The 27,201-nt window shown below is 38.2% G+C and overlaps 1 protein-coding gene across 7 annotated transcripts; it reads right to left on the bottom strand.

Moving 5' to 3' along the window:
* Window positions 1-740: 740 nt before the first annotated feature.
* Window positions 741-21,869, bottom strand: PBDC1 (polysaccharide biosynthesis domain containing 1). Of its 7 annotated transcripts, none has more exons than XR_013412570.1 (8): window positions 21,644-21,749; window positions 21,184-21,249; window positions 19,884-19,943; window positions 19,222-19,362; window positions 16,969-17,262; window positions 15,843-15,887; window positions 11,139-12,325; window positions 741-1,962 (listed from the first exon to the last, which is right to left on the bottom strand). XR_013412570.1 is itself a non-coding variant. In XM_077987803.1 (8 exons), exons 1-6 carry the CDS (start codon window positions 21,671-21,673, stop codon window positions 16,970-16,972), a joined length of 702 nt encoding a protein of 233 aa, XP_077843929.1. In that variant the 5' UTR covers window positions 21,674-21,749; the 3' UTR covers window positions 8,594-12,325; window positions 15,843-15,887; window position 16,969. The 7 variants fall into 7 exon arrangements, 6 of the variants coding, with proteins under 6 accessions (XP_077843929.1, XP_077843930.1, XP_077843928.1 ...); XM_077987803.1 differs by lacking the exon at window positions 741-1,962 and adding an exon at window positions 17,890-18,001 and having other exon boundaries at window positions 8,594-12,325; XM_077987804.1 differs by lacking the exons at window positions 741-1,962; window positions 15,843-15,887 and adding an exon at window positions 17,890-18,001 and having other exon boundaries at window positions 8,594-12,325.
* Window positions 21,870-27,201: the final 5,332 nt, after the last annotated feature.

Raw genomic sequence — 27,201 nt, 5'->3', positions numbered from 1 at the left:
ATTAGTAGAAGAAAAGAAATAATAAAGATCAGATAAGAAAGTAATGAAATTGAAATTTAAAAATACAAAGATCAATGAAACAAAAGTTGGTTTTGTAAAAAGTTAAACAAAATTGACAAACCTTTAGCCTGAGTAAGAAAAAAAGAGAGAAGTCAAAATTTTTTAAAAATGTATTACAACTGATACTGCAGAAAGTCAAAGGATTAAGAAAAAAATCTCTCAAGAAAAAAGCCCAAGACCCAATGTCTTCATTGCTGAATTATACCAACCCTTAAAGAAGAACTAATACTAATCCAACTCAAATTATTCTAAAAAATAGAGGAGGAGGGAATACTTCCAAATTTCTTCTATGAGGCCAGTATTACACTGATACCAAGAACATACCAACAAAAGAAAACTGCAAGCCAATACCCCTGAATAATTGATATGGTTTGGCTGTATCCCGACCCAAATCTTGTCTTAAATTGTAGGTCCCATAATTCCCACAAGTTGTGGGAGGGACCTGGTAGGAGGTAACTGAATCATGGGAGTAGGTCTTTCCCATGCTGTTCTTATGATACTGAATAAGTCTCACAAGATCTGATGATTTTATGAAAAGAAGTTCTCCTGCACATACTCTCTTTTGCCTGTCACAATGCAAGTCGTGACTTTGCTTTTCCTTTGCCTTTCACCATGACTGTGAGGCCTCCCCAGCCATGTGGAACTATGAGTTAATTAAACCTCTTTCATTTATAAATTACCCAGTTTCAAGTATGTCTTTATTAGCAGTGTGAGAACAGACTAATACAACAATATTAACGCAAAAATATTCAACAAAATACTAGCAAACTAAGTTCCACAATATATTAGCAGGGTTATTCATTATGATCAAGTGGGATTTAATTCTGGGATGCAAGAATGTTTCAACAATTGCAAGTCAATCAACATGATACATCATATGAAGACAATGAAGGATAAAAGCCATATAATCATTTCAATTGATGCTTACAAAGCATTTGATAAAATTAAACATCCATCATTTTTTAAACCCTCAAAATACTGAGTATAGGAAAAAACATACCCCAACATAATAAAATTTATATACAACAGATCCACAGTAAGTATCATACTGAATGGGGAAAAACTAAAAGTCTTTCCTTTAAAATCTGGAACACAAGGATGCCCACTGTCATTACTGTTATTCAATATAGTACTGTAAGTCCTAGCTAGAGTAATCAGACAAGAGAAAGATATGAAGAGCATCCAAATTGGAAAGGAAGAAGTCAAATTATTCTTGTTTGCTGATGATGTAATCTTATATTTGGAAAAACCTATAGACATCACCAAAAAACTATTAGAACTGATAAACAAATTCAGTACACTTATAGGATACAAAAGCAATGTACAAATCAGTAGCATTTCTATTTGCCAATAGTGAACAATGTAAAAAATAAATTAAAAAATAATCTCATATACAATAGCTACACATAAAATTAAATACCTAGAAATTAAAGAATTTAAAATCTTTATAATGAAAACTAAAAAACACTGATAAAGAAAATTGAAGAGGACATTAAAAAATAGAAAGGAATTTTATGTTGATAAATCAGAAAAAAATCAATATTGTTAAAATGTCCATACTACTCAAAGGAATCTATAGATTCAATGCAATCCCCAACAAAATACCAATTACATTCCTCACAGAAATGGAAAAATCAGACCTACAATTTATATGGAACCACAAAAGACCTAGAATAGCCAAAGCTATCCTAAGCAAAAATGACAAGACTGGAGGAATCACATTACCTGACTTCAAATTATACTACAGAGCTACAGTAACAAAAACAGCATGGCACTGGAATAAAAAGGAGTCAGACAGACCAATGGAACAGAATAGAGAACCTATAAATGAATCCATATATCTAGAGTGAACTTTTTTTTTTTTTTTTTTTTTTGAGACAGAGTCTTGCTCTGTTGCCCAGGCTGGAGTGTAATGGTGTAATCTTGGCTCACTGCAACCTCCATCTCCTGGGTTCAACTGATTCTCCTGCCTCAGCCTCCCAAGTAGCTGGAATTACAGGTGTGTACCACCACGCCCAGCTATTTTGTATTTTTAGTAGAGACAGGTTTTCACCATGTTGGCCAAGCTGGTCTCAAACTCCTGACCTCAAGAGATCCACCTGCCTCAGTCTCCCAAAGTGCTGGGATTATAGGTGTGAGCCACCTGACTTATTTTTATAAAGGAGCCAAGAACATACACGAGGAAAAAGACAGTCTTAGATTAATGACGCTGACAAAACTGGATATTGATATGCAAAAGAATGAAACTAGACCTGTATCTTTCACCATATACAAAAATCAAATTAAAATGCATTAAAGACATCTAAGACCTCAAACTATGAAACGACTACAAGAAAAATTTGGAGAAAATCTCCAGTACATTGATCTGGGCAAAGATTTTCTGAGTAATACCCCACAAGCACAGGTAATCAAAGCAAACATGGACAAATGAGACTACATCAAGTTAAAAAACTTCTGCACAACAAAAAATACAATCAACAACCCACAGAATGGGAGAAGGTATTTGCAAACTACCCCTCTGACAAGGGATTAATAAGCAGACTATATAGGGGGCTCAAGCAATTCAAAAGAAAAAAAATATATAATGATCCAATCAAAAAGTGAGGAAAAAATCTGAATAGACATTGATCAAAAGAAGACATAGAAGTGACAAGCATATGAAAAGGTGCCCAACATCACCGATCATAAGGTAAATGCAAATAAAAAGTACAGTAAGATACCATCTCACCCCAGTTAAAATGTCTTACATCCAACAGACAGGCAGTAACAACTGCTGGTGAAAATGTGGAGAAAAGGAAGCCCTTGTACACTGCTGATTAAAATGTAAATTAGTACAACCACTATGAACAGTTTGGTGGTTCCTCGAAAAACTAAAAATAGAGTTACCATATGATCCAGCAATCCCACTGCTGGGTATATACCCAAAAATCAGTATATCAAATCAGTATATCAAAAAGATATCTGCACTCCTATGTTTGTTGCAGCACTGTTTACAATAGGTAACATTTGGAAGCAACGTAAGTGTCCACCAACAAATGAATGGATACAGGAAATGTGCTAAATACACACAATAAAGTCTGCAATAAAAAAGAATGAGATTTTATCATTTGCAACAACATAGATGGAACTGGAGATCATTATTTTAAGTGAAATAAGTAAGGCACAGAAAGACAAACATTGAATGTTCTCACTTATTTGTGGGATCTAAAAGTCCAATACATTGAACTCATGGACATGGAAAGTAGAAGGATGGTTACCAGAGGCTGGGAAGGGTAGTGGGAGGTTGAGCGGGGGAGGAGGTGGGGAGAGTTAATGCGTCCAATAAAATAGAAAGAATAAATAAGATCTACTATATGACTGTACAAGAGGGTGATTATAGTTATAATAACTTAATTATATATTTGTAAATAACTAAAATAATATAATCCGATTGTTTGTAATTCAAATGATAAATGCTTGAGGTGATGGATATCCTATTTCCCACTATGATATGCTTATTTCACATTGCATGCTTTTATCAAAACATCTCATGTCCCCCAAAACTATATACACCATGTACCCACAAAAATGTTAAAAAATAATTTAAATTTTTAAAAAGGTTTTATATGACAAGCCTATAGCTAACATCATACTTAATTGTAAAAAGCTGAAAGTTTTATCTCTGAGAAAGAGAAGAAGAAAAATGCCCACTCTTTCCACTTCTATTTAAAAGCACTGGAAGCCCCAGGAGCAAATAGAAAATAAAAAGAAATAAACAGTATCCAAATAGGAAAGGAGTAACATTATCTATTTAAAGATAGCACTGTCTTATATATAGAAGGCCCTAAGTACTCCACCAAAAAATTATTGGAATGAATGAATGAATTGAGTAAAGTTGTAAGACACAAAAGCAACATAAAAAATTACAAGCATTTTTATAAACTAAAAATGAACTATCTGAAGAAGTAATCCAGAAAACTGTCCCATTTACAATGGCTGTAAAAAATAAAATGTCTAATAATAAATTTAACCAAGGAGGTAAAAGATCTCTACACCCAAAACTATAAGACATTGATGAAAGAAACTGAAGAAGACTCAAACAAATAGAAAGATACACCATGTCCATGGATTGGAAGAATTAACATTGTTAAAATGTCCATATTACTCAAAGTGGTCTACAGATTCAACATAATCCCTGTCAAAATTCCAATGAAATTTTCACAGAAATAGCAAAAGAAATTTTAAAATTCACATGGAACCACAAAAGATCTGAATAGCCAAAGCAATCTTGAGCAAAAATTTAAAAACTGTTTCTAATTATATTACAAAGCAACAGAAATCAAAACAGCATGGTACTGATATAAAAACAGATACATAGATCAATGGAAGAAAAGAGAAAGATCAGAAATAAACCCAATAGTTTATGGTAATTTGATCTAAAAAACAGCCAAGAAAACACAAGGTGGATATGACAGTCTCTTCAATAAATACTGTTGGCAAAAGTGGATATCCACATGCTGACGAATGACATTAGATCCTTATTCACCTCATATACAAAAATCAACTCAAAATAGATCAAAGATCCAAATGTAAGATTTGAAAGCATAAAATTACCAAAAGAAAATAAGGCCAAAGCTTTATGACATTTGTCTTGGCAATAATTTTTTTTAATGACACCAAAAGCACAGGGAACAAAAGGAAAAATACACAAGAGGTACTTCATCAGTCTAATGTTTCTCCATAGCAAAGAAAAAAATGAAATCAATGGAAGCTTAGGTAATGAGAAAAAATATTTGCAAGTCATATATCTGATTAGAGGTTAATATCCAAAAATATAAGAAATTCATACAACTCAATAGCAAAAAAAGAAAAAAGAAAAAAAAGAAAAAAAATTGTCAAAGAACCTGAATAGAAATTTTTTCAAAGAAATGCAAATGGCCAACAGGTATATGAAAAAATGTCCAACATCACTAATCACCAGACAAATGCAAATGAAAACCACAATTAAATATCACTGCACACCTGTTAGAATGGCTATTATTAACAAGTCAAAAGATAAGTGTTGGTGAGGACGAGAAGAAAAGGAACCCCTTGTATGCTGTTGTTGAGAATGTATTATAAATTGGTAAAGTCATTATGAAATATAGTATGGAGGTTTCCCAAAATCTTAAAAATAAAACAACCATATTATAAGGCAGTCTCACTTTCTGAGTATATATACAAAGAAAATAAAATCACTTCTCAAAGAGATACTGCACCTCCAGTGCTCACTGGAGCATTATTCACAATAGCCTAGAAAACAAATTACATATTTATTGATGGGTAAATGAATAAAGAAAATATGGTGTATATATGTACACACACCATATATATATATACACACACACCATATATATATGATAAAATAATATTCAGCCTTAAAAATGAAGAAAATTCTGTTATTTGTTACAACACATATAAACCTGGAGGGCATTATGCAAAGTGAAATAAGCCAGGTAGAGATAGACAATTACAGCATGATCTCACTTATATGTAAACTCTGAAACAGTTCAACTTATAGAAGCAGAGAGTAGAAGGGTGATGGCCAGTGGCTGGAGTGAAGGAAATGAAGAGATAGTTTTCAAAGGGTACGGACCTTCAATTGTAAGATGAATGAGTTCTGGACTCCTGATGTACAAAATGGTGACTATAGTTAATAAAGTATTGTATACTTGAAATTTAAGAGAGTTGATCTTTAATATTCTCACCAGAAAAAAAAAAAGTGGTAATAATGGGAGGTGATAGGTATGTTAATTAGCTTGATTGTGGTAATCCATTCATAACATATTGTATATACGTATCAAAACATCATGTTTTACAACTTAAATATATACAATTTCATTTCACAATTATACCTCAGTAAAGCTGGCTTAAAAAAAGAAGTGTGCAATTAGAAATTCATTGGGTAACAGAGTAACAATGGGAACCTGTTTCTAGAATTTGATCAATGAATTAGCTGAAATCAATCATATGCATGGGAGATAAGAATAACTACCTACTGTAACAGTGACTGGGTAGGTAATCATCAAAACATTTTTCTCCTCATTTTCCTGGGCACGTGCCTAGAATAAATTTCCCCCTCTCCTCTGCAGTCTTCTTGCAGGGGACTGAGTTATATTTGAAAGAATGTGAGTAGAAGATACAGATCAGTTCTAGGACTGGCCAATAAAAATCTCCCATGTAAAATCCTCCACAGGCAATTAGACAAGAGAAATAAAAAGAAGGTATCCAAATAGGAAAAGAAAAAGTAAAATTACTTCTCTTCACCGATGATATGATTTTATACCTAGAAAACAATAAAGACTCTGCCCAAAACCTCCCAGAACTGATAAATTACTTCAGTAAAGTTTCAGGATACAAAATCAATGTACAAAAACCAGTAGCATTTCTATATACCAATAACATTCAAGCTGAGAGCCAAATCAATAATGCAATCCCATTTGCAAAAGCCACAAAATATAAAATTCCTAGGAATACACCTATCTAAGGAAGGAAAAGATCTCTACAAGGAGGAGACTACAAAACACTGCTGAAAGAAAGAATAGATGACACAAAGAAGAAAACATTACATGCTCATGGATTAGAAGAATCAATGTTGTTTAAATGGCTATACTACACAAAGCAATCCACAGATTCAACACTATCAAAACAGCAACATCATTTTTCACAAAAATAGAAAAAAATTCCAAATGAAGCCAAAAAAGAGCCTGAATAGTGAAAGCAATCCTAAGCAAAAATAAAAAAGCTGTAGGCATCACATGACACAACTTCTAACCATACTACAAGGCAACAGTAACCAAAATAGCATGGTAATGGTACAAAAACAGACACATAGACCAATGAAACAGAATAAGAGAACCCAGAAATAAAGCTGCACACCTACAACTAACTGATCTTCAATAAGTTGATAAAAACAAGAAATGGGGAAAGAAGTTTCTAGTCAATAAATGGTGCTGGAATAGCTGGCTAGCCCTATGCAGAAGAATGAAACAACCCCTTCCTTTTACCATACACAAAAATTAACCGCGTTGGATAAAACATTTAAATTTAAGACCTCTTACTATAAAGATCCTAAAAGAAAATCTAGGAAATTCCCTTCTAGATATCAGCTTTGGTAAAGAATTTATGACTAAGTTCTCAAAAGCAATTGCAACAAAAACAAAAATTAACAATTGGGACCTAATTAAAGAGTTTCTGCACACCAAAAGAAACTACTAACAAAGTAAACAGGCAACCTACAGGATGGAAGAAAATATTCACAAGCTGCATCTGACAAAGGTGTAATATCCAGAATCTATACGGAAATTAAACAATTGAACAAGCGAGAAACCAGTAACTTCATGAAAAAGTGGGCAAAGGCACAAACGGACACTTCTCAGAAAAAGACATACAAGTAGCCAACAAATATATTTTTAAAAGCTCATCATTAATCATCAGAAAAATGAAAATCACAATGAGATACCACCTTGCACCAGTCAGAATGGCTATGAAGAAGTAAAAAAATAACAGATGTTGGTAAGACTGTGGATAAAAGGGAATATGTATACACTGCTGGTGGGAACGTAAATTAGTTCAGTCATTGTGGAAAGCAGCTTAGAGGCTTCTCAAAGAATTTAGAATTACCATTCAACACAGCAATTCCATTAATGGGTATGTACCAAAGGAAAATAAATTGTTCTAGGCCAGGTTTGGTGGCTCACACCTGTAATCCCAGCACTTTGGGAGGCCAAGGTGGGTGGATCACTTGAGGCCAGGAGTTTGAGACCAGCCTGGCCAACATGGTGAAACCCAATCTCTACTGAAAATACAAAAATTAGCCGGGCGTGGTGGTGCATGCCTGTAATCTCAACTACTCAGGAGGATGAAGCATGAGAATCACTTGAACCTGTGAGGTGAAGATGGCAGTGATCCAAGATCATGCCACTGCACTCCAGCCTGGGCAACAGAGTAAGACTCTTGTCTCAAAAAAAAATTATTCTATCAAAGAGCCACATGCATTCATATGTTCATAGCAGCACTATTCACAATAGCAAAGATGTAAAATCAACCTATATGCCCATCAATGGTGGTGGGGATAAGGAAAATGTGGCACATATACACCATGAAATACTACACAGCCATAAAAAAGAATGAAATCATGTCCTTTGCAGCAACGTGGTCTCACTTGTAAGCAGGAGCTAAACATAAAGATGAGAACAACAGACACTGGGGACTACTAGAGGGGGAGAGTAAAAGAGGAGGTTATGTGCTGAGAAACTACCTATTGGGTACTATGTTCACTATTCAGGTGATGGGACTATCTATACTCCAAACTTGAGCATCATGCAATATACCCAGGTAACAAACCTGCACATGTGTCCCCTGAATCCAAAATTTAAAACATTTCAAAAACTAGCCAGTTATATAGTCAAGTGGCAGCAGTGTAATTCAGGAAACCAACAACATATTGACAGTTGTAATATTTTCACAATTCTAGAGATAGAAACATTTAGGCAAGGCAAAATGACCATTTACATAACATACATACATGTCTTTATTTTTGAACAATCAGTTATGATGCTATTTATCTGAATGATGAATTTGTGAAAACAATAATGATGTAGCAAAGTTGGGTAATGAGAATTGTCCACACTGAGTGCAGGCTATAAAAAAGGTGTATTCTCTGTAGAAAATTTAAAAACAGAAAAACCAACAAAAACCTTGTCTGCTTAAATTTTCATCATGCTCTGGCAATTTTAAACAATGTTAATGATAAAATATTTTTCCCCAGAAAAATATTTTCCTGGTCCAAGTTCTATACAATTGATGAAGTTACTGTTGAGTTTTATTAATATGTATATATAAGCTTCAAATTAGCACATTCTCTTTAATAAGAATCCTATTGTCCATAAAGGTAAATTTAGAGAACTTCCAGTTATATCAATACCACCCGACACACACAAACTCAGCTATGGGAGTTCCTGTGGAGAGTAAGTTAAAAATGGTTTACAATCATTCAAGCTCACTTTGTATGCAGGTTATGCCTTCAGTCCTCTGGTACAACATATCCCTGTGTTTATAGTTTCAAAATAAACAAAGACAGTTCAGTCAATGTCTCTACTTTTGGGGTAGTGCTCAGCATGTCTTTATTAATTTCCTATTATTGATGTAACAAATTGTCACAAATTCTGTGACTTAAAACTTAAATATGGCTGCAGTTTTCCCTTCTGCAAGTGTAAAAGTTAGTCTTTGCCTTTTCCCTGCCTCCAAAAGATGTCTTATTGGAATGCTACCACATTCTGAATAAATAGTTGTTTGCACACTTACGGTAAGCCCAAATAACATCTTTCAAATAATTCAGAACAAGGGCTCAAATCTCGAATTTCCTGCTCTCTAACTACAATGCTACAATCCCCCTTCCTCTACTTTCCAATAATCTGTTCCTTACTTCTTTCTGAGCCCTCATCAGCAGCATCCTTAAAGTCCTTATTTCTACTGAAAGTCTGTTTAAGACAATTGGGGCTTTCTCTATCATGCTCCTCAAAATTCTTCCAGCCTCGATTCAGTACCTGATTTCAAAGCTCCCTTTCACATTTTAGGCATTTGTTACAGCAACACTCCACTCCAAGTACCAAAGTCTGTGGTCGTTTTCTATTGCTCTGTAAAAAAATTGCCATGTAATTAGTGGCTTAAGACAGCACCCATTTATTATCTCACAGTCCTATGGGTCAGGAGTCCAGGTACAGTTTAACTGAGTCCTCTGTTCAGGATTTCACAGGGCTGAAGTCATGGCATCAATTTCATCTGAGGCTTGAGGTCTTCTACAAGCTCACTGGTTGTTGGCAGAATTCAATTACTTACAACTTAAGAGTGAAACCCTGTTTTCTTGTTGTCAGACAGGGAACAATCTCAGGTCCTAGAGAGCCACTCTCACGTCCTTACCACAAAGTACCCTCCTCTCACAACATGGCTGTTTGCTTCTTCAAGGCCAACATGAGAACATCTGCTGTGGCCACTTGTCTAAGAGCTCACCTGATTAGGCAAGATCCACTCAGGATAATCTCCTCTTTGATTAACTCAAAATAAAATGATTAGTAACTTAATCACAGGAATAAAATTTCTTCATATTCACAAGTCATGCCTACACTGAAACAGATGGGAATTATAAAGAACATGTATGCCAAGCGGTGGTTACCTTAAGTCCATCTTAACAATTGCCTACCACACCAGAGCACCATTCTGCCCACTCCTTCACCTCTAACTTTGGATACTGCCTTGAATTCCTGGCCCCTTACAGTGCAGCTGCAGTATTCTGTGTATTTCCCTCCCTTTCCCCAGATTTCATCACCCAGTCTTTGGACAGATGCCTCTTGCTTTAAAGCACTCTGACTTTCAACTGCATGTTTCTTATTCTCTAAAACCAATCAGAGAGAAGTCAATAGGCACATTTTCTTACTGGTGAGCTACCTGGAAAAGGCCATCAGGGGCACAGCTGTATGTGACCAATAATCTTTATTCTTCCTCAGCCTCAAGCAATGTATATGTATGCACTTTTGTGAATATTTAGTAACATATGAACTAGAAAAAGTTAATACAGTAAAAGTTCTTAATAACAAAGTCTGTCTAGTATGAAGTATTTAACATTGTCCTACCCCTTTTAAAAAAGACATTTTCATAAAATGAAGACTCTAACGAATGTTTTAAATATTTTTAAGAATTTGCCAAAGACAATTAATGGAGAAACCTATTTGCTTTGTGCACAATTGTTGCTGCTAGATATATGCATCTACAGTTCAGCTCTTGCCTAGGGCATAACTTGTCAATTAGTATTCATTTTTATTTTTTCCCTGTGTTCACTGGAATAAAAAGGCCTCATTTTTCCCTTCTCTGCTTGGTAAATCCTTTCTTGCATCATGATGCTGTGGTTAGCCTTGTATTTACTGTATGTACTATAAATATTGTGGTTTCTTCTAAACAGTTTCAACAATCAAGCTCAGTGTGTCTATGAGGTAATGAATAAACTTTTATATACATGTGGAGATAACTGAAGCATGTACTCTTAAAAGCCATTAGATGGTGGCTGGCAAGATGGCCGAATAAGAACAGCTCCGGTCCGTAGCTCTAAGCGAGATCAACACAGAAGGCAGCTGATTTCTGCATTTCCAACTGAGGTACCCAGCTCAACTCATTGGGACTGGTTAGACATTGGGTGCAGCCCGTGGAGGGCAAACCGAAGCAGGGCGGGGCATTGCCTCACCTGGGAAGGGAAAGGGGTGGGGAACTCCCTCCCCTAGCCAAGGGAAGCCATGAGGGACTGTGCCCTGAGGAATGGTACACTCAGGCCAAGATACTATGCTTTTCACATGGTCTTCGCAACCTGGAGACCAGGAGAGTCCCTCCAGTGCCTACACTACCAGGGACCTGGGTTTCAAGCACAAAACTGGAATACTTTTTGGGCACACAAGCAGCTGCCGTAGGAGTATTTTTTCAAACACCAGTGGCGCCTGGAACACCAGTGAGATAAAACCGTTCACTCCCCTGGAAAGGGGACTGAAGCCAGGCAGCCAAGTGGTCTAGCTCAGCAGATCCCACCCCCACAGAGCCTAGAAAGCTAAGATCCACTGGCTTGATTTCTCACCACCAGCACAGCAGTCTGAAGTCGACTTGGGACTCTCAAGCTTGGTGGGGGGAAGGACATCTGCCATTACTGAGGCTTCAATAGGTGGTTTTCCCTTCACAGGGTAAACAAAGCCTCCGGTAAATTTGAACTGGGTGGAGCCCACTGAAGTTGAGCAAAGTCACTGTAACCAGACTGCCTCTCTAGATTCCTCCTCTCGGGGCAGGGCATCTCTGAAAGAAAGACAGCAGCCCCAGTAAGGCGCTTATAGATAAAACTCCCATCTCCTTGGGACAGAGCACCTGAGGGAAGGAGCAACTGTGGGTGCAGCTTGAGCAGACTTAAAAGTTCCTGCCTGACAGTTCCGGAGAGCAGTGGATCTCCCAGCACAGCGCTCAGGCTCTGCTAAGAAACAGACTACCTCCTCAAGTGGGTCCCTGATCCCTTTGCGTCCTGACTGGGAGACACTTCCCAGCAGGGGTTGATGGACACTTCATACAGGAGCGCCCCGGCTGGCATCTGGCGGGTGCCCTCTGGGATGAAGCTTCCAGAAGAAGGAAGAGGCAGCAATCTATGCTGTTCTGCAGCCTCTGCTGGTGATATCCAGGCAGATAAGAGTCTGGAGTGGACTTCCAGCAAACTACAGCAGACCTGCAGGAGAGAGGGCTGACTGTTAGAAGAAAACTAAAAAACAGAAAGGAATAGCATCAACATCAACAAAAAGGACGTCTAGACAGAAACCTCATCCAAAGCTCACCAACATCAAACAGCAAAGATAGATAAATGCACAAAGAGGAGAAAAAACCAGCACAAAAGGCTGAAAATTCCAAAAACCAGAATGCCTCTTCTCCTTCAAAGGATCACAACTCCTCCCCAGCAAGGGAACAAAACTAGATGGAGAATGAGTTTGACAAACTGAAAGAAGTAGGCTTTAGAGGGTGGGTAATAATAAACTCCTCTGAGCTAAAGAAGCATGTTCTAACCCAATGCAAGGAAGCTAAGAATCTTGAAAAAAAGTTTAGAGGAATTGCTAACTAGAATAACCAGTTTAGGGAAGAACATAAATGACCTGATGGAGCTAAAAAACACAGCACGAGAACTTCATGAAGCATACACAAGGATCAATAGTCAAATAGATCAAGCAAAAGAAAGGCTATCAGAGATTGAAGATCAATTTAAAGTGTGAAGACAAGATGAGAGAAAAAAGAATGAAAAGAAGTAAACAAAGACTCCAAGATATATGGGATTATGTGAAAAGACCAAACCTATGATTGATTGGTGTACCTGAAAGTGATGGGAAAAATGGCACCAAGTTGGAAAACACTTTTCAGGATATTATCCAGGAGAACTTTCCCAAACGAGCAAGAGAGGCCAACAATCAAATTCAGGAAATACAGAGAACACCACTAAGATACTCCTCGAGAAGAGCAACTCCAAGACACATAATCGTCAGGTTCACCAAGGTTGAAATGAAGGAAAAAATGTTAAGGGCAGCCAGAGAGAAAGGTCAGGTTACCCACGAAGGGAAACCTATCAGATTAACACTGGATCTCTCTGCAGAAACGCTACAAGCCAGAAGAGAGGCAGTACTCAACATTCTTAAAAGAATTTTCAACCCAGAATTTCATATCCGGCCAAACTAAGCTTCATAAGTGAAAAAGAAAAAATCCTTTACAGACATGCAAGTGCTGAGAGATTTTGTCACCACCAGGCGTGCCTTACAAGAGCTCCTGAAGGAAGCACTAAACATGGAAAGGATCAACCGGTACTACTCACTGCAAAAACATACGAAATTGTAAAGGCCATCGACACTATGAAGAAACTGCATCAACTAACGGGCAAAATAACCAGCCAGCATCATAAAGACAGAATCAATTTCACACATTAAAAATATGAACCTTAAATGTAAACTGGCTAAATGCCCCAATTAAAAGACACAGACTGGCAAATTGGATAGAGTCAAGACCCATCAGTATGCGTAATTCAGGAGACCCATCTCACGTGCAAGGACACACATAGGCTCAAAATAAAGGGATGAAGAAATATTTACAAAGCAAATGGAAAGCAAAGATAAGCAGGGGTTCCAATGCTAGTCTCTGATAAAACGGATTTTAAACCAACAAAGACCAAAAGACACAAAGAAGGGTATTACATAATGGTAAAGGGATCAATGCAACAAAAAGAGCTAGCTATCCTAAATAGATATGCACCCAATAAGGAGCACTCAGTTTCACAAAGCAAATTCACAGAGACCTACAAAGACTTAGACTCCCACAGAATAATACTGGTAGACTTTAACACCCCACTGTCAATATTAGAAAGATAAATGAGACAGAAAATTAACAAGAATATTCAGGGCTTGAACTCAGTTCTGGAACAAGCAGACCTAATAGACATCTGCAGAACTCTGCACCCCAAATCAACAGAAAATATATTCTTCTCAGAACCACATCACACTTATGCTAAAATTGACCACATAATTGGAAGTAAAAGCTCCTCAGCAAATGCAAAAGAATGAAAATCATAACAAACAGTCTCTCAGACCACGGTGCAATCAAATTGGAAGGTAGGATTAAGAAACTCGCTCAAAACCACACAACTACATGGAAACTGAACAACTTGCTCTTGAATGCCTACTGGGAAAATAACAAAAAGAAGTCAGAAATAAAGATGTTCTTTGAAACCAATGGGAAAAAAGACACAACTATACCAGAATCTCTAGGACACAGCCAAAACAGTATTTAGAGAGAAATTTATAGCACTAAATGCCCACAAGAGAAAGCAGGATAGATAGATCTAAACTCGACACCCTAACATCACAATTAAAAGAACTAGAGAAGATAAAACAAATTCAAAAGATAACTAAAGACAAGAAATAACTAAGATCAGAGCAGAACTGAAGGTGACAGAGAAACAAAAAACCCTTCAAACAATCAATGAATCCAGGAGCTGGTTTTTTGAAAAGATCAACAAAATAGACTGCTAGCCATACTAATAAAGAAGAAAAGAGAGAGAATCAAATAGACGCAATAAAAAATGATAAAGGGGATATCACCACTGATCCCACAGGAATACAAACTACCATCAGCGAATACTAAAAAGACCTCTATGCAAATAAACTAGAAAACCTAGAAGAAATGGATAAATTCCTGGACACATACACCCTCCCAAGTCTAAACCAGGAAGAAGTCGAATCCCTGAATAGACCAATAGCAAGGTCTGAAATTGAGGCAGTAATCAATGGCCTAGAAACCAAAAAAAGTCCAGGACCAGACAGATTCACAGCCAGATTCTACCAGAAGTACCAAGAAGAACTGGTACCATTCCTTCTGAAACTATTCCAAACAACAGAAAAAGAGGGACTCCTCCCTAACTCATTTTATTAGGCCAACATCATCCTGATACCAAAGCCTGGCAGAGACACAACAAAAAAAGACAATTTTAGGCCAATATCCCTGAGGAACATCGATGGGAAAATCCTCAATAAAATACTGGCAAACCGAATACAGCAGCACATCAAAAAGCTTATCCACCACGATCAAGTCGGCTTCATCCCGGGGTTGCAAGGCTGGTTCAATGTATGCAAATCAATAAACGTAATCCATCACATAAACAGAACCAATGACAAAAAACACATGATTATCTCATTAGATCCAGAAATGACCTTCCATAAAATTCAACACTCCTTCATGCTAAAAACTCTCAATAAACTAGGTATTGATGGAAATGGAACATATCTCAAAATAATAAGAGCTATTTATGATAATCCAACAGCCAATATCATACTGAATGGATGAAAGCTGGAGGCATCCCCTTTGGAAATCGGCGCAAGACCAGAATGCCCTCTCTCACCACTCCTATTCAACGTAGTATTGGAAGCTCTGGTCAGGGCAATCAGCCAAGAGAAAGAAATAAAGCATTTTCAAATAGGAAGACAGGAAGTCAAATTGTCTCTGTCTGCAGATGACATGATTGTATATTTAGAAAACCCCAACATCTCAGCCCAAAATCTCCTTAAGCTGATAAGCAACTTCAGCAAAGTCTCAGGATACAAAATCTATGTGCAAAAATCACCAATAAACCAAAAATAGACAAACAGACAAATCATGAGTGAACTACCATTCACAATTGCTACAAAGAGAATAAAATACCTAGGAATACAACTTACAAGGGATGTGAAGGACCTCTTCAAGGAGAACAACAAACCACTGCTCTAGAAAATAAGAGGACACAAACAGATGGAAAAACATTCCATGCTCATGGAGAGAAAAAAATCAATATAGTGAAAATGGCCATACTGCTCAAAGTAATTTCTTGATTTAATGCTATCCCCATCAAGCTACCATCCACTTTCTTCACAGAATACCCGTCTCTACTAAACATACAAAAAATTAGCTGGGTGTGGTGGCACTTGCCTGTAGTCCCAGCTACTTGGGAGGCTAAGGCAGGAGAATCACTTGAACCCAGGAGGCCAAGGTTGTAGTGAGCTGAGATCGCGCCACTGCACTCCAGCCTGGAAGTCAGAGTGAGACTCTGTCTCAAAAAAAAAAAAAAAGCGTAGCCACTCTGGTTTTCCTCTTTTTTTTTTTTTTTTTTTTTTTTTTTTTTGCTAGCTTTCAGGCAACATTCTGGCTACCAAAAGAAAAGCAAATACTGAAGCATGTCCAGTCTCTTGCTCTTCTAATTCTTCTAATATGAACTGGGCTGCATTCACTAGTCTGACAGGTTCAGGTTGCAGATATTTATCAAATCTTTAGTCATATATAGCAAAGAAATCAGGGAGTTATAGTCACTCAGAGATTAAGAGTCAATTCTTACATAAGGACTTCTAATCCCAACACCGGGTATAACTTAACAAGTTTAGAGAACTTTACTACAGGAAACAGTGAGATGCAGTAAGAAACAGGAGTAAATTATTATATATAAGACATGGTGATGAGATTATATATTTGAAAAAAATTTCAAGTGTCAAATACCTTTTTAAAATCAGTCACAGATATAGATAATAAGAACCAAAAGAAATTTATTTACAAATTTCTTACTTGACCAGTGGTGTCATCCAAGCAACAGTATACCAGGAAAAATCAATTAACACCCCACTAATAGTCTTTAGAACAGTTCATACAAGGGAATGACCAGAGCAGTTCCTGACTGTTAGACTAGAAAGATGTCCTCCTGAGTATCCTTCAATTGTACATGAATTTACATTTTACCAAAGGGGTCTATGCAAGTAGCACCGTGGCACTTGTAGACTCAATTAAGTCAAAGCTTCTAGAGTGCTGTTCCCTGTATACCTTACATAGCTTTTTCACCACTTTTGTTGATTTCTTTGTCAGCTTCTTTCTCTTTTTCTCCTCCTTTGTCAGTTTTGTCTTCTCTGTTGATTCCTTCCTTTTTTTCTTCTCCACTATCAGCTCCTTTCTCTCCTCTATTCTTGGTGTTCTCTTCTTCTCCATTGTCAGCTCCTTTTTCTCCTCCATTGTTGACTCCTTTCTCTCCTTCTTTGTCCTGAACACTGATATAAACAGCTTTGTTATAGCCTTCCCGGTTCCGAGCAATTTCAATGGCAAAGAATTGTATCCTGGGGGCTGAAAAATGAACAGAATTGATTATCATCCTACTCTCAGTTTATTCCCTAAATCTCTTTTTTTTGAGACAGGGTCTCACTCTGATGACCAGGGCTGGACTGCAGTGGCACAATCACAGCTTACTGCAGCCTCAATTTCCCTGGTTCAAGCAATCCTCCTGCCTCAGTCTCCTGAATAGCTGGAACTACAAACACTCACCACTACAACTACACCAGGCTAATTTTTTAAATGTTTTTGTAGAGATGGGATCTCCCTATGTTGCCCAGGCTGGTCTCAAAATCCTCAGCTCAAGTGATCCGCCCATGTCAGCCTCCCAAAGTGCTGGGATTACAAGGCATGAGACACTGTGCCTGGCCTGCTCCCTAAATATGCTGGAAATCTGACAAAATTGAAATAACATGCAAACCATTCGAGTATAGTCATAAACTTCAGAGACCTTTAATTCCAATCTCATATTAATGAGATTGAAAATACTTAACTATCTTCAAGTTACGTAAAAAATAGCAACAAGATCTTTAAAGATGAAACAAGATAAGGTGACCTAACTATACGTGTCACTGATTCATCAGTAAAACCAGACTGTTCAGTCTCCTTATAGAGAAACAATTCCAGAGGGAAGAAACTCACCAAAGATGGTGTTTTCCTCAGTATAGCCCTGAGAACAATCTAGTCGCAGCAAAGTACCATAGTTGAAGTCTTCAACAATCCCATTAAACTTCAAGCAGAATGGCCTCCACTTCTATAAAGGCAAATACAATGCTTTAGCTGACAAATGCAAGAGGTTGATGTACTAAGGCCAGGAGAGGGACTTCCATTTCCCCAGTAAGGAAAATAATCACTGTGAGACTAGGAATGAGGTGATTGTTGGTTTCACAGTGAAACTAGCAATGCGTTTTTGTGCTACCTACTGTGTCTTTAGACTGGTATTTCCCAAGATGAACAATATTTTACTTGAAAAATACATAAATCCTTTGCTGCAGAATTAAAATATGATTTCTTAAGTAAATTGTTTTGTTTTGAAGTTACTGGTCAGTTCAGCCCAAAATGGTCATCTATCCCCACTAAAACACAAATGATTTTAATAAAGAAGTCCATTCAGTAGTGACAATTTTCCAAAGACAAAGATCACTAACTGCCTGCTAGAAGTTAAAAGTGTAGATTCTTGGCTGGGTGCAGTGGCTCGCGCCTATAATCCCAGCACTTTGAAAGGCCGAGGCAGGCAGATCGCTTGAGCTCAGGAGTTTAAGACCAGCCTGGTCAACAAGGTGAAACCCCGCCTCTACCAAAAAATACAAAATATTAGCTGGGCATGGTAGCATATACCTGCAGTCCCACCTACTAGGGAAGCTGAAGCAGGAGGACTGCTTGAGCCTGAGAGGTGGAGGTTGTAGTGAGCTGAGATGGCCTGGGCAACAGAGTGAGACCCTATATCAAAAAAAAAAAAAAAAAAAAAAACTTTAGATTCTTCATTAGCCAAGGGTTTACTCTCAAGGAAAAATTTTTTTTCCTAACTGTAAAAGTGTTAGTATCCTATCAAAGTATAGGATAATCACATAAGCAATGAAAAACAAAAGTTTTCCAGTTATCCATGGCCTGTAATCACATGAACTTAAATCCAGAGAATCAAACACCTTCCTATACCCTATTTGCCACTCCCCATCCAAGTCTTCTGGCTATACGACTTAAATAAACTGATCCATCCTCCTCTGAAAGGGCTGATGGGTGGAGATTTAAAATATCCAAGACAAAAAGGAGAAAAAAATAGACTCAACAACATGAAAAGTCCATAAACTGGAAAAACATTCATTTCCTAACTTAGTTGATTAAAACTAGAAAAGTAGTTCTGGTTCTTCACATATTTTTCTTAAACAAAAAAAGAGCTTAAATGTAAAAAAACATATTCACAATCAAAAATTGTTGGTTAAATGCTAAGTAATATTTAAGAAAGAGAATTTTTACCTCTTTGGCTGATTCTGACTTGAGTTCTTCTGGGTCCAATACATCTATCCTAAGGGTCTCAAAATTTTTCCGGAACTCAGAGTAAATTTGGTCATCTACTTTGGTGAGTTTCAGGAACTGTGGGTCAACTGATGAAATCAGCTGCCAAACAGTAAGACAACATACAGATGCTAGTTTGTAATTTACTATACTTCTATCTTCCCCATTCCCGCCAGAAAACCTTTATGGTTCTCAGGGCAGAAGATCTCTTCAAGAAGTGTCGACAGCCTACATCCTGGATGAAATCATGACAGTTTAAGGCCATAACATATTATTACAATCCCTTCCACCAATTTGGCAGTTGGCTTATTTAACCATAGTACTGCCTGGCTATTGCCCTCCATGGATTGCTCGTTCATTCAACAAACATTTATTAAGTGCCTACTATGTATGGGCCAGACGCCCTCTTGTCAGTTAGCATTACAACACTGGGTAAAGCAGCAGAACTCATTGTAGAAACAAATTTGCCTTCACTCCTCTGTTGTCTGTGGGTAAGAACTTACATTAATAAAAACTATCTCCAAAACACAACTGTTTAACTTGCTGAGAATAGTGATAAGCAGAGCATCATATGCTATAATTACATGTTTAATTCTGCTTAATGATGAAGACAGACAACTCACCTTGTAATAGACTTCAGCATGTTGCATTGCTCTCATGGCCCAAGCCATCTCAATATCAGGCTGCAAAGGAGTGAAGAATGCCAGGTCATAAATCTCCCCATCCTACTACTGAATAACAAATTAAGGAAGTATGTGGATGTCTAGTTAATGCTCAAGAGGGCTACCAAACTTGATGTTACTGTCAAATGATAAAAACTGGAGTAATAAATTTGGACAATAATTCTTTTGTCCGTATGACAACCAAAAGAAGCTACCTACACAGTGTAATGAACACAGTGAGCCACTGCCTATCTCTTCCCAGCTGCTAGTGAAAGCTGGGAGACTAAATAAAGCAGTAGACAAATCACCTTCTCGGGATTGAGTTAAATCATTGTAAAACTGAAATAATACACCCATCAATTCCACTGAGTTGTTGGGTGAACAAAGAATCAAGATGAAAATTACTTTTCATTTTTAAGATTGAAGCATGTCGTAATCATTTTTGTTTGCCAGCCAATTCCCCATACTGTAACACCTAGAAATGAATTAGCACATGAAACAGATCAAGGTTACAGTAAGTCTTACCAAGCACCCACCTGTTCCACTGGAATCTCCCATTCCAACGAGACCGAGCTATTTCACTGACTCCAGAAAAAGCCATTTGCATTTGTTATCTCCATGCCTTAGACCATGCACTTTTCCTACCTGCCAGTCCATGTCCTTTGTCCACCTACACTTGGAGGATACAGTTAAAGCTCCATTTCCTCAGTCAAGTCTTCTACTTCCTTGACCCCTTAGGGATTTCTCCTTCAGCTAAATTATTTGGATCTTATGGCCTGACCCACTCATTATATGTATCACATTCTTATTTGGGTGTTTTCACTATTCTCACATCCCCTTGTCTTGTTTTGGAAAATACGTCATATACTTTCTCAGTAATTTTCTAAACCAGACACACATAAGCCAGTCCAACTTTGCTGCACAATGGAATCCCTCAGAGACCCTTTAAAAATACTGATTCTTGGCTCTCATTCCCCAGACATTCTGATTTAGATGGTATGAACAGCAATCTAGGCAGCGGGACGTTTAAAAGCTCCCCAGTAATTCTAAAGCGTGGCCAACTTGGGGAACCACTTTCACAGGCGTTAGTCCTGCGTTTGCGTACTAAGATTAAAACGAATTGAACGCAGGTGCGGTTTCTGGTGTAAGCGGAGAGGGTCTGCGGTAGATTATCAGGACATGAAGTTGTAACTTAGCGGCAGGTCCTGCAGAGATCCCAGGCTAGCTGAGTGGGTGGGAGCTGTGGGTGAGTCATACTCACATCGTTGCCATACGACTCTGCTGGGAGAGAAAGCGCATGTGCCACAGACACCAACTCCCCGGAAACCTAGAAAGGGGGAAAAAGAGTTCAAGGCTCCACCCAAGGCCGGGCACGGTGGCTCGTGTCTGTAATCCCAGCACTTTGGGAGGCTGGAGGCGGGCGGATCGCCTGAGCCCAGGAGTTTAAGACCAGCCTGGGTGACATGGCGAAACCCCGTCTCTACAAAAAATACAAAAAAAAATTAGCTGGGCGTGGTGGCACGGGCCCGTAGTCCCAGCTCCTCGGGAGGCTGAGGTGGGCGGAAGACCTGAATCCCGGAGGTCGAGGCTGCAGTGAGCCGTGATCCCACCACTGCGCTCCAGCCTGGGCGACTGAGTGACACCCTGTCTCAAAAAAGAAAAAAAAAAGGCTCCACCTGGCTCGACCTCCCCACTCACCCGACCCCAGAGCAGCGTCTCACCTGTTCATCAGTTCCACTGGTGGCCGCCATGTTGCAAACCAGAAAGCGTGGCTCCTTCCGCAGCTGATTGGAAAGCTGAGCCGGATCAGAGTCTTTCTCAACTGGCGGCTCCACTGTGCACTCTCCCTCCCCGCGAGGAAGTTGCTGGCCCCGCCTTACCCTCCCCGCGCAGGCGCAGAGGTGGAGTACTGGTGCGTAGGCTGGACTGCTTGAGAGATCTGAGGTGATTGACTGATCAGTAATTTCGGTGGTGATCACGGGAAAAGGTTGAGTTAAAATAGTGCCCCTTTCGTGTCTTCACTGTGCCGTGTGCCCAGCCAAAATTCAAATTCACTCTCCATTCAAGTGCGCATATACGCACATGCGCATACACATACACCCCAGTACCCACAACCAGGGAGTGATTCACGAAAAGGCATGGTGCTAGGGGGCGGAGTGCAGGGATGAAGAATTTAGTACCTGCCTTGGAAGAACTAGATATAGTGAGGGACCGGACACAGTAGTGCTCACAGCATAGCATCGGATGTTGTGGGAGCATGAATGGGTGATACCTAAGCCAAATTATGAAGGGAGCTTAGCCAAGCAGACGGGGAAAGACAGTCCAGGCAGAGGGAAGAGCACAAACAAAGCCATTAATGGCACCTTGCTGGGAATTACAAAAACAGTATAGCTGAATCCAGAGTGGAGTCATCGAGGGAGCACAGGGCCTTTGGTATGCTGAATGTTAGGGAGTAGAGAGTTTACCCTTAGAGCAACACTAAGCTACTGAAGATTTTTAAGTAGGCCAGCTTCATGGTCAGACTTAACTTTTCTGATCTCTGTAACACAACATGGAAGATTAATTTGAGGAAGACGAAATTGGAGACAGAGACACCAGCTTGAAGGCAGTGGGTGATGAAAATCTAAACTAAAGCAGTGACAGTTGAGATGAATTTTGAGAATTAATGGGGCTTATAATCAATAGAACTTTTTGACTAATTTCATGTAGAGCATAAAGGAGAATTAGGATTCTACTATGACTCCCAGATTTCAGAATAGGATTTGGGGATAAATATCGTTGAGCAAGGGAACACAGAGGAGAGATGATGAGTTTAATTTGAGAAGTTAAGTTTAGAAGAGCCTATGGGGCATTCAGATAGAATTGACCAGGCAGAGGGAGATCTGATCGGAGATAAATTTGATAGTTGGTACTTCAGGTTTAGTTGAGCTTTCATAAGAAATCTATAAAGAACTGTAAAGACACAAAAAGCAGCAGGTCAAGCATTTATGAAGGAAAAAAGGCAGCAAAAAAAAAAAAAGACTTAAAAAAAAGTTGTCAGTTGTCTGTCAAAGAACAAGGCGAAGCCTCACAGAAACCAAAGGATGTAAGAGCTTCTAGAAATAAGTGGTGAGCAGAACCCAGTACTCTCAGTTGAGTATACTAAGCATAAACATATAGGGAGGTTGACAACCTTAGCAAGAGCAGGTTTAGTAGAATGGTCATTGACAACCTGAACAAGGGCAGAAGTCAGATGGTAGTGGGTTGAAGAGGGAGTGGGAGATAAAAAAGAGATGTTAGTGATCATGGAAAGTTCTTCCAAAACAGGTGCAGCTAGAAAGAAACATGAGGTCTAGGGACTTTTTTAAAAAATCGGGGTAAAGACCAGATAATATAAAAATTTACCATTTTAATCATTTTTAAGTGTACACTTAGGTAGTGTTAAGTATATTTACATTGTTGTGTGACAGATCTCCAGAACTTTTTCATTTTGCAAAATTGAAACTCGGTATGCATTAAAGAACGATTCTCCACTTTCCTCTCCTTTTGGCCCCGGGTAGCCACCATTCTATTTTCTATGAATTTAATTACGTTAGACACTGCATATAACTGGAGTCATACCGTATTTTTCTTTTGGGGACTGAATAATGTCCTCAAGTTTCATCCACTTTGTAGCATATGACAGGATTTCCTACATTTTTAAAGCTGAATAATATTCCATTAAGGCCGGGTGCGGTGACTCATGCCTGTAATCCTAACACTTTGGGAGGCTGAGGCAGGCGGCTCACTTGAGATCAGGAGTTCGAAACCAGCCTGGCTAACACAGTGAAAGCCCATCTGTACTAAAAACACACAAAAAAATTAGCCAGACATGGTGGCGGGTGCCTGTAATCCCAGCTACTTGGGAGGCTGAGACAGGATAATTGCTTGAACCTGGGAGGCAGAGGTTGTAGTGAGCCGAGATCGCACCACTGCACTCCAGCCTGGGTGACAGAGTGAGACTGTCTCACAAAAAAAAAAAAAAAAAAAAAAAAAAAAAGATTGTATGTAAATACCACATCTTGTTTATCCATTTATTCATTGATAAACACTTGGGTTACTTTCACCTTTTGGCTATTGTGCATAATGCTGCTATGAACGTGAGTGCACAAATATCACTGTGAGACCTTGCTTTCGGTTTTGTTTTTTGTTTTTTGGTTTTTTTTGTTTTTTTTTTTTTGGATATTTACCCAGAATTAGGATCACTGGATCATATAATTAATCATATGGTTAATGGGTCTTATTTTTAATGTTTCAGGGAACCCAGGCACTTTAAAAATTATTTTCAGTTTAGAGAAACTTAAGAGTACTGAGTAACTGGCCTTATGCAAAATACTTTCCTGGAGGATAAGCTAGGTCTATCTCCAAAGAAACTTCATGAATGAAGAGAGATAGCAAAAGTAGGAAATAGTGCTGCAATAAAAATACATGCATATGTGTCTTTACAATAGAATGATTTATAATCCTTTGCGTATATACCCAGTAATGGGATTGCTGGGTCAAATGGTATTTCTAGTTCTAGATCCTTGACAAATCACCACGCTGTCTTCCAGAATGATTGAACTAATTTACACTCCAACTAACAGTGGAAAAGCGTTCCTATTTCTCCACATCCTCTCCAGCATCTGTTGTTTCCTGACATTTTAATGATCGCCATTCTAACTGACATGAGATGGTATCTCATCGTGGTTTTGATTTGCATTTCTTTAATGACCAGTGATGATCAACTTTTTTTCATATGTTTGTTGGCTGCATAAATGTCTTCTTTTGAGAAGTGCCTGTTCATATCCTTTGCCCACTTTTTGACGAAGTTGGTTTTTTTGTTTGTTTGTTTGTTTGTCTGTAAATTTGTTTAAGTTCTTTGTAGATTCTGGATATGAGCCTTTTGTCAGATGGGTAGATCACAAAAAATTTTCTCCATTCTGTATGTTGCCTGTCCACTCTGATGATAGTTTCTTTTGCTGTGCAGAAGCTCTTTAATTTAATTAGATCTCATTTGTTAATTTTGGCTTTTGTTACCATTGTTTTTGGTGTTTTAGTCATGAAGTCTTTGCCCATACCTATGTCCTAAATGGTATTGCCTAGGTTTTCTTCTAGGGTTTTTATGGTTTTAGGTCTTACGTTTAAGTCTTTAAATCATTTGAGTTAATTTTTGTATAATGTGTAAGGAAGGGATCCAGTTTCGGCTTTCTGCATATGGCTAGCCAGTTTTCCCAACACCATTTATTAAATAGGGAATCCTTTCCCCATTGCTTGTTTTGTCAAAGATCTGATGGTTGTATATGTGTGGAGTTATTTCTGAGGCCTCTGTTATGTTCCAGTGGTCTATATATCTGTTTTGGTAGCAGTACCATGCTGTTTTGGTTAATGCAGCCTTATAGTATAGTATGAAGTTAGGTAGTGTGATGCCTCCAGCTTTGTTGTTTTTTCTTAGGATTGTCTTGGCTATACGGGTTCTTTTTTGGTTCCATATGAAATTGAAAGTAGTTTTTTTCCAATTCTGTGAGGACAGTCTATGGTAGCTTGATGGGCATAGCATTGAATCTATGAATTACTTTGGGCAGTATGGCCATTTTGATGATATTGATTCTTCCTAGCCATGAGCATGGAATATTTTTACATTTGTTTGTGTCCTGTCTGATTACCTTGAGCAGTGGTTTTTAGTTATCCTTATAGAGGTGCTTCACATCCATTGTAAGTTGTTTTCCCAGGTATTTTATTCTCATTGTAGCAATTGTGAATTGGAGTTTACTCATGATTTGGCTCTCCGTTGATCTGTTATATTGGTGTATAGGAATGCTTGTGATTTTTGTACATGGATTTTGTATCCTGACACTTTGCTGAAGTTGTTTATCAGCTTAAGGAGATTTTGGACTGAGATGGTGGGGTTTTCTAAATATACATTCATGTCCTCTGCAAACAGGGACAATTTGACTTCCTCTTTTCCTAATTGAATACACTTTATTTCTTTCTCTTGCCTGATTGCCCTGGCCAGAACTTCCAATACTATGTTAAATAGAAGTGGTGAGAGAGGGCATCCTTATCTTGTGCCGGTTTTCAACAGGAATGCTTCCAGTTTTTGCCCATTCAGTATGACATTGGCTGTGGGTTTGTCATAAATAGCTCTTATTATTTTGAGATATCTTCCATTAATACCTAGTTTATTGAGAGTTTTTAGCATGAAGGGCTGTTGAATTTTATGGAAGGTCTTTTCTGCATCTATTGAGATAATCATGTGGTTTTTGTCTTTGGTTCTGTTTATGTGATGGATTACGTTTATTGATTTGTTTATGTTGAACCAGCCTTGCAACCCTGGGATGAAGCTGACTTGACTGTGTTGGATAAGCTTTTTCATGTGCTGCTGGATTTGGTTTCCCAGTACTTTATTGAGGATTTTTGCATCGATGTTCATCAGGGATATTGGCCTGAAATTTTCTTTTTTTGTTGTGTCTCTGCCAGGTTTTGGTATTGGGATGATGCTGGCCTCATAAAATGAGTTAGGGAGGAGTCCCTCCTTTTCTATTGTTTGGAATAGTTTCAGAAGGAATGGTACCAGCTCTTCTTTGTACCTCTGGTAGAATCTGGCTGTGAATGTGTCTGGTCCTGGACATTTTATGGTTGGTAGGTTATTAATTGCCACCTCAATTTCAGACCTTGTTATTGGTCTCTTAAGGGTTTCGACTTCTTCCTGGTTTAGTCATGGGAGGGTGTATGCTTTGAGGAACGTACCCATTTCTTCTGGATTTTCTAGTTTATTTGCATAGCAGTGTTTATAATATTCTCTGATAGTAGTTTGTATTTCTGTGGGATCAGCAGTGATATCCCCTTTATCAGTTTTTATTGCATCTATTTGATTCTTCTCTTTTTTTTTTTTCCTGTATTAGTCTGGCTAGTGGTCTATATTTTTTATCTTTTCAAAAATCCAGCTCCTGGATTCATTGATTTTTTTTTGAAGGGTTTTTCGTGTCTCTATCTCCTTCAGTTCTCTGATCTTAGTTATTTCTTAACTTCTGCTAGCTTTTGAATTTATTTGCTCCTACTTCTCTAGTTGTTTTAAATGTGATGTTAGGGTGTTGATTTTAGATCTTTCCTGTTTGCTTTTATGGGCATTTAGTGCTATAAATTTCCCTCTAAACACTGTTTTAACTGTGTCCCAGAGATTCTGGTACGTTGTGTCTTTGTTCTCATTGTTTTTAATGAACATCTTTACTTCTGCCTTCATTTTGCTATTTACCCAGTAGTCATTCAGGAGCAGGTTATT

Source organism: Macaca mulatta, chromosome X, assembly GCF_049350105.2.
Source record: "Macaca mulatta isolate MMU2019108-1 chromosome X, T2T-MMU8v2.0, whole genome shotgun sequence".
NCBI classification, from domain to species: Eukaryota; Metazoa; Chordata; class Mammalia; order Primates; family Cercopithecidae; genus Macaca; species Macaca mulatta.
Note: the sequence above shows the minus strand (reverse complement) of the source record. Positions and strands in the feature narration are given on the sequence as shown.

Bases quoted from the DNA above. Each gene is read 5' to 3' on its own strand.
- PBDC1 (XM_077987802.1), bottom strand. From the start codon at position 21,673: ATGGCGGCCACCAGTGGAACTGATGAACAG. The intron at 19,944-21,183 runs GTGAGTATGACT...ACTCCTTTGCAG, and splicing joins CAGAGTCGTATGGCAACGAT to CCTGATATTGAGATGGCTTG. The intron at 15,888-16,968 runs GTATACAGGGAA...CTTATTTTCTAG, and splicing joins TGGTGAAAAAGCTATGTAAG to AGCAGTGGTTTGTTGTTCTC.